The 10,431-nt window shown below is 44.8% G+C and overlaps 1 protein-coding gene across 2 annotated transcripts in view; it reads left to right on the top strand.

The window, feature by feature from the left end:
• Positions 1-33: 33 nt before the first annotated feature.
• LOC136044103 (heat shock factor protein 3) overlaps positions 34-10,431 on the top strand; it is a 136,402-nt gene continuing 126,004 nt past the window's right edge. The window contains exons 1-11 of one of the 2 annotated variants that reach the window (XM_065729191.1): positions 34-204; positions 1,065-1,173; positions 2,306-2,433; positions 6,004-6,128; positions 6,970-7,045; positions 7,728-7,789; positions 8,231-8,312; positions 8,596-8,729; positions 9,159-9,404; positions 9,658-9,763; positions 10,287-10,352. In XM_065729191.1, coding sequence (XP_065585263.1) covers positions 85-204; positions 1,065-1,173; positions 2,306-2,433; positions 6,004-6,128; positions 6,970-7,045; positions 7,728-7,789; positions 8,231-8,312; positions 8,596-8,729; positions 9,159-9,404; positions 9,658-9,763; positions 10,287-10,352 — 1,254 coding nt within the window. In that variant the 5' untranslated portion in view covers positions 34-84. Of the gene's footprint in view, positions 205-1,064; positions 1,174-2,305; positions 2,434-6,003; positions 6,129-6,969; positions 7,046-7,727; positions 7,790-8,230; positions 8,313-8,595; positions 8,730-9,158; positions 9,405-9,657; positions 9,764-10,286; positions 10,359-10,431 lie in introns of both variants that reach the window. The other variant, XM_065729190.1, reaches the window with a different exon arrangement.

The following is a 10,431-nucleotide window of genomic DNA, read 5'->3' as shown; positions in this document are numbered from 1 at the left end:
CAGGCCCCGCCCCGCGTGGCGTCGCACGCTCCGGTGGGGATCCGCCCGCGCGGCCGCCGCACGAGCGCTCGGCCCGGCCTGAGGATGAGGGAAGGGTCGGCGCTGCCCGGCGCCCCCGGCGCCGCCCCGGTGCCCGGCTTCCTGGCCAAGCTGTGGGCCCTGGTGGAGGATCCGCAGAGCGACGACGTCATCTGCTGGAGCCGGGTGAGGGCGGCCCCGGGGCGGCGGTCCGAGAGGCCCCGCGGGGAGCGCGGCCCGGGGGAGGCGGCGGCGGCGGATGGGGGCGCGGGGCCGCGTGGGTTCTGCGAGGGGGAGGAGCGCGCCGGGCCGGGAGCACCGGCGCGTGGCACGAGCGGGGCCCGGCGGGGTCCTGTGCCGCGTCCCGGCTCCATCGCGGAGCGGCACTGCCGCGGGCGCTGCGTCTGAGCCGCGAACGCCGAACGGCGCAGGGAGCGGCGCGCGGCGGAAGGGCCGCGAGGGCCAACGAGCGGCGGGGCCGCCGCGGCCGCACGCAGGCACAGACGCCGGCGGCGCTGACTTTGGTTCTGTGTCCTTTTTCAGCGCGTTTTTCCGCCCGGTCGCCCGGCAGTCGGCCTTCCGGGGGCGAGAGCGAAGGAGCTCCGTTGCCATCGATCGCGCGCAGCCCATCCGGCCCCGCGAGGCGCGGAGGGGGGGGTCCGGCGCGCCGTGCTCGCGCCGTATTTTTAGCGGTGACGCCGCGCGCAGCGGAGCGGGCCGCGCCCGGAGCGGCGTTTCCCGTCCCGTGGGGGACTGTTTTTGGGAACGGTTTCTCTTTTGGTTCGAGGCCAAAACTTCAGAGTTTACCAAAAAAAAAAAAAAAAAGAACAACTCCGATTCCGATTCCTGGGGAGTGCTCCGCGTAATGCTTTCTTTTCCCTGAGGTGTTGGTTACAGTCTGACACCACGTTGCTCCCACTCAGGCAATGCCTTTCGCTGTGTTTTGCCCATCGTGTCATAGAAACCAGCTCTATCAATGATCTTGATGTAAGAGCAGGGCCTTGGAAACATGCTTGTGCTCACTGTTGCTCTCCCTTATTTCCCAGAATGGTGAGAACTTCTGCATCCTGGATGAGCAGCGGTTTGCCAAGGAGCTGCTCCCCAAATACTTTAAACACAACAACATCTCCAGCTTCATCCGACAGCTCAACATGTGTAAGCATCAGCTGCTGCTGTGCATGTGTGCATTAGTGTTGCTTTCTCTGTTGAATTGTGCAGATGGCTCACGTTGGACCAAGTATCTTGTTCATGTTTTCTGTGCTCTGCTTATGAGCATCACATACTGCCTGTGCATGTACAATGTATTTGGGCCCTGAAGTCAGAATGAGACAGTAATCCCAAGTCAGTACAGTCTGCGGAGCAGAAATAGTTGCTTTGGAGCAGATTGGTTTTGAGCCACGTGAAGGTATAGACTGCACAGAAATTGGCTGCCATGGTTAGTTTCCCTCTGGTGTGAGGGGGTTAAGTGATGAAGTGAATCCTTCCTGGGAGAGGAGAGGATCTGAAAGATCTCTGTCTGCCTGTTTGTTACACAAAGAAATTGTCAGTTGTCTCATAACATGGTTAAAAGATAAAATACACATATTCCTATAAAGGCATACAGTGGGATGGCAGCCCCTTCTTCATGCTGCTGAAACTGAAGTTTTCTCTTGATAGTGCTCTTGGGGTGCAGTGAGGCTGGAATATATCAACTGTGTTAAAAACCTGAATGAGGAGAGATATGCATTGGTCTGTCAACTAATCTGTACCTTCCCTTTGGTGTTTAAAGCAGTGGTGGAAATAGAGCTGGCAATGTCTTGTTTCAGGCAGGTGGTCTGGGATGGAAGAAGTGCTGTATGTGCCTGTGTTGCTGTAGGCTGAGGACTGATTTCTCTTCCTTTGGAAGTGAACTGGTGGGCTGCAGCAGCACTTTTTTTCGATATGTAGTCACTTGAGTTTATAGGGATGAAGGGGAAGGTGGGACGTACTGTCCATTCCTTTGGGACAGTATTTTATGCAAGGTGTCCTAAGAAATCTCTGCGCACTTGTTTCTGTGGTTATTTGGACTGTCTTGCCTCCCAGGCTCGTGCAGGCCCATGCCATACATGCTGTTTGTAGAGCCTGCAAGATCATTTGATGGTGTGCTAGGTGTGTTCCCTGTCTGGTGGTCAGAGCAGTGAAATGGCTGAGCACTGAGAGGAAGCTCCTGCTTCCAATGACTGTATAGTTGCAGATATTTCAATAGTTCCCTTTTTAACAGCAAGTTTAACGTTAAAAGAAATGACTTTGTTTCAATCCCTCTCCATAGATGGTTTCAGGAAGGTGGTTGCTTTGGAGAATGGTATGATTACAGCAGAGAAAAACTCAGTGATTGAGTTCCAGCACCCTTTCTTCAAGCAAGGAAACGCACATTTACTGGAAAACATCAAACGCAAGGTACAGCCTAAGCATTTATTTACTTCACTGTTTTTGTTGTGAAAAGAAACTTATCAAGAGCAATTCTGAACGTTTCAAAGACCTTACAGCAAACAAATTCCCGGAGAACCAAGTGTGTGCATCAGCAAGCCTTAGCAACTCCGTCCTGAATGCCACGCTAATGCTTGGCTTGGCCTCCTCCTGTCAGCTCTTAAACAAAACACACCCTGTTGTTGTCTAGCAACGCACAGGAGAAGGTCTGCAGCTTTTATCAGTGGCACGGACTCTTGCTGGAAGTCAGTAACAAGTGGTGGACCTCACGGGTCAATGTTGGGTCCAGCTGTGTTTGGCAGTTACATTAATGATAAAGGTGGTGTGGCTACAGCACATGCAGCAGCAGTTCATTTGGACAAGCTCATATAAATTGTATTTTTCCTCCAGCACCATTTTGCCAATAAGCTTTTTCTTTTTTTAAGTGCTTCCTAGTTTTCTTTCATACGTTTGGACCTTGTCTTAACTGTATCTGCATGTTTACTTGTTCTCTCCTTGCACGTTGCAGCCCATAAAGCCCTGGCTGCCAGAGAGAGACACTGTCATGATACATCATGTTGGCATTTGAACTTCAGAGTTCTTTCTTTAGGGTGTCATAATGTGGTAGCTGCATTGCCCAAGTTAATAAAAGCAGAGAGTAGGTTTGAGGATCAGCTAGAGTCACAATTGTGTTTTGATTGATTCTTTGCTGAGGTCTCTGCTCAGAGTCACAACTGATTAGAAATATTTGCAGTTGCTTCTCTGACACTTGTGCTCTCTGCAGATGCTGTAACTGCTAACTTGTCTTAGCTTGCACACCTTCCCTTCTGGTATGCTGAGACACTCAGCTGCTGACATTACGTATGGCACTGTATATCCTGTGAGTGTTGCACTGGGTGGAGTACTCTTGATGAAAAGACAAAAGCTTTAGTTAGTGCCAAAGACATTCATGTGAATTCTGGTAAAATATATTCTTTGTTGCACAGGAAATGTGATTTTTGCTCTTCATTGTCTGGAATGGAAATGTATGTCAGTATGTGCTATAAAGTGACTTTTAAGCCTCGTGTGTCTGAGTGCAGGACTGACTTTGTTGTCTCCATTTCACTTTGTTGTCTCCATTTCACTGTTAGGGCTAGGATCTCTCTTGTTGCCTCAGTCTTGACACCCTTATTATATAGTCTCAAACCTGGAAGGAAGCTGTTCCTTGTACTTGGCAGAGTGTTTTAGTTTGGCTTTCCTACCAAGAGGTATGCTGACTGTATTTGAAACTCCCACCTACTGTCTGCATCTTCTGGGTGTCCTTCCCATGAGGAGGTGCTGTGCTGAAGAGGGATCAGAATTTTAATGGGGTTACCTGAAGTTTATTATCTACATCAAATAGTAAAGCATCTGAAAATGAAGACAGAAAGAGCTGCGTCCTTTTTCACACTAGATTGTGTTAAGAAAACAGTTATTTCTGCAGAGGGATAATGTTGTAGAATCTTAGAATTGAGTTGGAAGGGACCTTTAAGAGTCATCTAGTTCATCTGCAGTGAAAAGGAACAGGCACAGCTCCACAGGTGCTCAGAGTCTTGTCCAGCCTGACCTTGGATGTTTCCAGGGATGGGACACCCACTCCTCTCTGAGCAACCTGTGCCAGTGCCTCACCACCCTGACTGTAAAGAACTTCTTTATATCCAATCTAAATCTCCCCTCTTAGTTTGGAACCGTTGTCCTTTCACAGCAGTTCCTTCTGAAGAGCCTGTCCCCTTCTTTCTTAGAGCCCTCTTTAGATATGGAAAGGCTGCTACTGGGTCTCCCTGCAGCTCTATAGTAGTAGTTAAGATCAAAAACCGAATGTGTGCTCTAACATCAGAATGCTGTAACTGCACACTGCACCCTGTTGATGTGTGCTTTGGAAGACATTCGCTGCTTGTGGGCCGATCACCGGCAGGGGGACGTGAGCCATCTTTGCCAGTTGCTCAGCTGCCTTTCAGCTTGATGAAGGGTGTTTTACCCTGAAACAGAATCAAAATGTTGGAAAGAGCATGAGAGGTTACAGCTAGCTGGGCAAGCTGGAGTGGACAGGCTGTCCTACAATGATCCTGCAGTTACAGCTTTTGGGAAATCCATGTGAACTTGAAGAAGTCTATTCCTCCACCCAGTGTTAAAGAGCTAATTGTCAGCAGGTTGTTAGGGGTAGGAACAATTCTAGCACAAGATTCCATGATGACACTGTTGCATCGCAAAGTGATGGAGTGTCACTTTACAGCATTGCAGGTCAATTCTGACCAATTTATACCACTTTTGACAAAGAGGAGATGTAGGGATCTGTGAGCCAACATGCATGAAAGCAGCAGGCTCATCTCAGACACTTCCACATCCCTCCTGGGTTTTAACAAAATAAGTAACATGACAGCATGCTGTTGGGTTGGAAGAGAGATCTGGTGGTTACCTGCCACAGCTTCGTTTTATTCCACTGCAGTCTGTATTTGACTAAATAACTTGTTTTAAGTTATGCCTACAAAACCTGTACATATCATTCATACAATTTTAAAACCTTATGTTAATTCTTGTATATAAGACTCGTATCTATTATTTTAAAACTTGAATTGTGTATAAGCTATTAATGCCACCGTCGAGTTATGAAGGAACTGGAATATTTTAAATAAGACAATGTGGGGAGGGGAAACTGAGCTCTTTGCTATCTAATAGCTCTTCTGCCCTAAACGAAGAGGCAAAGCTTAAAAGTTTTGCTGTGGGTAGAAAAGCAGTTTGGACTGTGACTTTCTGAAGACAACTCTATGAAGTCTGGGAACATCACTGAGAGGCAATAGATGAAGCAGTGCTTTAGGAATCTGCAGTTACCTGCTGTGGGACAAATTTTCCAGTCATGTAATTAGACTTCTGTATTTTTTCCTTAGTAACTTAATGGAAATTTGCAATTCCTGTGCTGGGAAGTATACCCACGCCTAAAAAGGAATGTGACCATCCCCTCTTTACTCCTCCTTTAGTTTTGCTTTCCGTTTTGGCACTAGGGGGCAAGCTTTGACCAGGCCTGTCAGAGAATGCCTTAGTGAAAGGCATTTTCAACCAGTGCTTTGGATTTTAGCTTGAGTTATGATGGTGTTTTCATTCACATCTTATTTTCAGATGGTTGAGATTGTCGTAAGGGCTGTTGTCCTTAGCAACTGTGATATTTTGTTATATGTGAGAGATAGTAATCTTACCTAATCTTTTAATGAAATTTATGCCTATTCCGCGGCCTAGCTACACTGCTTATTTAGAACAGCATGTAAAGGCACTGTTCTTAGTAAGGCATAAGTTCATAAGTTCATAAGTTCATAAGGTTGGAAAGGACCTATAAGATCATCTAGTCCAACCATCCTCCTATCACTATCTCTACCCAACTACTAAATTAAGTCCTTTAGCACCTCATCTAAACGCTTCTTGAACAGCGCTAGGGATGGTGCCTCAACCACCTCCCTAGGCAGGCCATTCCAGTGCCTGACCACTCTTTCAGAAAAGAAATGCTTCCTGAGGTCTAATCTAAATGGCATGTATAACTTCATCTCATTTTAGGTATCTGCAGTAAGAACTGAGGATCTCAAGGTCTGTGCAGAAGACTTACACAAAGTACTCTCTGAAGTCCAGGAAATGAGAGAGCAGCAGAACAACATGGATATCAGACTGGCTAACATGAAGAGGTACCACCTGCTTCAGGAGCTCTTAGGCACTGTTTACGTGTAATGGAGCTTGACTAAACGTGTGTTTCAGTTGAATTGCAAACAGGTGAAATTATGTTTTTCCTAAGATTCTCATTCCATACCACACAGCATTCTGAATCTAGTTTGTTTCCATAATGCAGTAGCAGATTGGAGATTCAGACTGTGAGTTTCTTGGCTATCTTGAGATTTGCCTTTGGTTGACATTATTTATAGTGGCTTTTTAGGGGGATTAAAGCATATCCTCTTCTAAACACAGAACAGGACAAGATGCAACTAGAATTAATGTTTGGTTTTCTTCCTGATTGGAATTGGACTTTTGTGTTTCCTCGTCTCTGTTCCTTCGTGTGCTTTTTGTATGGTCAATGGTAATACACCCAGATCACTGGCATGCAAGTGGGTATCAACCAGAGCTCAGGAGATGCATACGCTCCACTTCCTGTTTGGTTTTGTGTTTTATAAATTATCTGAAACCATTCTGAGGTGGTTTGTGTTGCACGTAGACTGTTTCCAAACACCGCGTCCTTATGCTAAGATTGAGAGGCTTTGAAAGAAGGAGTGCCCTCAAATCAAGATTATTGATGGAACAGTGGAAGATTAGAATGTGCTATTAGTGAGCTTTTGGTCCTGCTGGAGGGAAAACAGAGTTAGTTTAACCCGGAGCTTATAGTAGTGGATTTGATTAACCAATTGTTAGTTACCGAATGGAAAAAATGTTGCCTTTGGTCCTGCAAGGTACTGTGAAAGTTTGAAAGCTGTGAAATTAAATCATATAAAGTAAACTCTGTTCATCCTCTGTCTTCTGATTTATTCTGCATTGCAGAGAAAATAAGGCCCTGTGGAAAGAAGTGGCAGTTCTAAGGCAGAAGCACAGTCAACAACAGAAGCTGCTGTCTAAGGTACCATTGCAGCATCTTCAGTGCTACCATCCTTATTCCTGCCTCTGTGATACTTGATGGCATTCTTTGCTTATGTAGAATGACAAATGACACAGAGCTGAACAGGCTATATTAATACAGCATAATGAAAATGTTCACAGTTCCTGAGTGTCCAAGAAGCAGCGCAGCAAAGAATCACAAGCAAAAATTAAAGGAAATCTTAGTGAAAAGAATTTCAATTCAGTAAATCTTATTTGTAGAGAAACCAGAAAATCAGTTTAACCGGGGGTAAATACGGGGCTGGAGTCAGTGCACAGTGACAGGAACCTAAAGCAAGAGATTGCAGGCATGTGGAATGGAGCCTGTGAAGGATCAGACAGCCCTTCCAGCGAGTCGGTGTGGAAACTGTAGGAGTTGCTGCACTGGATCAGGTTTTCTCTGGTTTATCCCTCAGCTGTTTCTGGTCTGGAATCTTCTGTAGTGACCTGTGGTATTTTATTACGCATTAAAGAAAAAACTGTCTAAGTGAGATGGTTTTTCAATGCCTTCTGTATCTATCATTTTCCTTCTTAAGATAAGGGCATGAATGGATATTTAATTTACCTGCTAATTTAAATCATAAAAGCTAAGTCTGAGTTAATATTTTAGTGTCCAGATTGCCAAGCTGATCATTTGTTTTTGGCTTTTTGTTTTTCCATTTTAGATTCTTCAGTTTATACTGAGTTTGATGCGAGGAAATTATATTGTTGGGGTCAAAAGAAAAAGGTAATTACTGAGTAGGTCACAATGTAGTGACTGATGTGCATTGTGGAGATGAACCAACTTCCAGAAGCAAGATACGTTTCTTAGGGTGTATAGGGAATATTGTTATCACTATTGTGTTCTTCTATTCATAGATGAGAAAATGGGTGGAAGTTGAAAAAAGCATGAATTTCTTATCTTCAAACGGAATAGGATGAGAGAAGAGTGCACTGTGTGTTTTATGTTTTGAAGGAAACGGTTGCCAGAAATGGTGACTCTTTTTTAAAAAGTGTCGGTGTTACTGATGTACTACAAAACAAAGTCGGCTTAGGGTTTGATCTGTCTGCAATCTGTTTATTAAAAGTAGTTTTGGAAGTGGGTGGATAGTCGTTCTTACTGCTGCTGCACGTTCAGCATTACTGCAGCCATTTCCTGCAGGATGCACTGACTCGTCCTTTATCTCAGGTCTTTAACAGATGCTGCAGGTGCTTCACCTTCCAAGTACAGCCGTCAGTATGTTCGCATTCCTGTGGAGAGTGGCCAAGCAGTAAGTCTGTGCAGGGAAAGAGGCACTGAGCTCGGCAAGGTGCTGTGCAGTGATCTTGAAGTTTTCCTTACTGCTGTTGGTGTCCTAATGCTGTAATGAAATGCACTCTATTTTGAAGTAGTCCCATTTAAAACATTGCCCTGTCTGTAAAGTCATGCAGATTGGTACAACTTGATGTAGATTAAATCTGAATGGGAAATAAAAGCTGCAAGAAGAGGTTAAATGTTAAAAAAAAACACAAAAAACCTTTTGGCTTATTCATTCTATTTGATATATCCTGTAGATGACTTTTTCTGAACATAATTCAGATGATGAGGATGGAAATCGTACAGGTCTCATCATTCGAGACATCACTGATACCCTGGAAAATGCCACCAGTGGTCTCCTTGCTGTGGCACACACAAGTGGCAGAGACAGGTATGAATACAGATATGAAAGACTTATGCCTGTTAAGTACTTGATGTAAGTTAAACATTTTACTCAGTGGGAAGTAGGCCCTGGCACTGTTGCCCAGAGCAGTGGGTGCCCCATCCCTGGAGGTGCCTGAGGCTGTGGGTGGGCCCTGGGCAGCTGGAGCTGGGGGCAGCCCACCCACGGCAGGGCTGGGGTTGGCTGGGCTTTAAAGTCCCTTCCACCCCAACCATTCTGTGCTAAGACATGCTGACTGTATAAGCTTTAGCAAATGATTCTTCTCTTGCCTTATTTCATTAAAAAAGAAGTTGGTTATTTGAGCCCTTGATGAACTTGACCTCACTTGGCATTAAAATATTAAATGCTAAATGTGTATCAAACAGTAACATGGTTGATAAATTTTCCTGTCTTGTTTCTCTTTGGGTCACATTCTAGAGAGACGCAGACAGCTCTGGATCCTGGCTTACCTATTTGTCAAGTATCACAGCCAAATGAGTTAGACTGTGCAGAATCTATACCCCCGGTTCATGTAAATGATGTCAGTAAATCCAGTGAAATGGGGAATGTTGCTGTGGAACTGCACACTGCACAAGCTAATGCTCCGGAGGACCCTGTGTCAGTGATTGACTCCATCTTGAACGAGAATAACTCTGGAAACCAAAATGATCCTTTACTGGACAGGTATTTGGGCATCCTTTTGTTGGGAAAAGAGTTGGATCACTTAAATTAGTAATAGGGCTGTGGTTTTGTTCATCTGCAATAAACTGCTCTGGATTATGAGTAATACAGTCTGAAAGTCTGCTTGCCCAGCAGCAGTAATAACTCAGAAAGTAACACTTCTCACCTCTAAGAGGTTTTTCCTGCCCTGTGGTGCAAAAAAGGGCCCTAAGTGCTGACTGATTCTTATGGTACTGTATAATTTTGTCTTTTTTAGGGAAGAAATTCAGGACTTTCTTAATTGCATTGATGCCAGCCTTGAGGAGCTTCAAGCAATGTTATCTGGAAAGCAGTATAGCTTTGGTTCTGAAACCTTCAGTGATGTAAGTGTCTTTTAATTTATTCTGGTGTCTGAAAAATACTCCTTAGGTTACCTTATGCGATTTTACAGATCTATTCTGTGTTGTAATGAACAAGTGAGAAGAATCCTGAAAGACAAAAAGTTATGGATAGAATGATGCATAATCATCCAAGGAGTGTAACAAAGCACAAACTCATGTGGAGAGCCATTCTTAGTTTACAGTGCTTTCATCATGTACAGTTCAAAAAAAAAAATGCTCCTCTTTGTTATGTCATCACATCCTGATCGTTTGGTTGATTGTACGCTGTGGCACTGTGGAATTAAACTCAGCCATGTATATGGAATCACTGGGAAAAATGGTATCCTTGTCTTCTCTTGTGAGCTCAGTTAACTGCCACAGGGTTAAAGTATATTGCAGTAGACCTGCAGGTGAGCCACCATCCCTGTGCTTCCTTGGGTGGATGGAGTGGACTACTCTGAAGTTTTGCTTTAAGAACATTGTTATGTGGTATACTTTCTTATGTATGGTCTATTTCTGCTTTCAGGTGTTTAATCCTGAACTCCCAGCCCTGGATATGAACTTGATGGAAACTTCCCCTGGTATGGAAAATGTAAGAGTAAGATTTGCTCCTATGATGGGGATGGTTAAGATGCTGTTGGAAGCTAATTTTTGACTGATGCAATTTGAGG

Source organism: Cyrtonyx montezumae, unplaced genomic scaffold, assembly GCF_038088225.1.
Source record: "Cyrtonyx montezumae isolate F1298 unplaced genomic scaffold, pur_monq_1.0 scaffold_11, whole genome shotgun sequence".
NCBI lineage: Eukaryota > Metazoa > Chordata > Aves > Galliformes > Odontophoridae > Cyrtonyx > Cyrtonyx montezumae.
The sequence above is the reverse complement of the archived record's forward strand: the minus strand, read 5'-3'. Positions and strand labels throughout refer to the sequence as shown.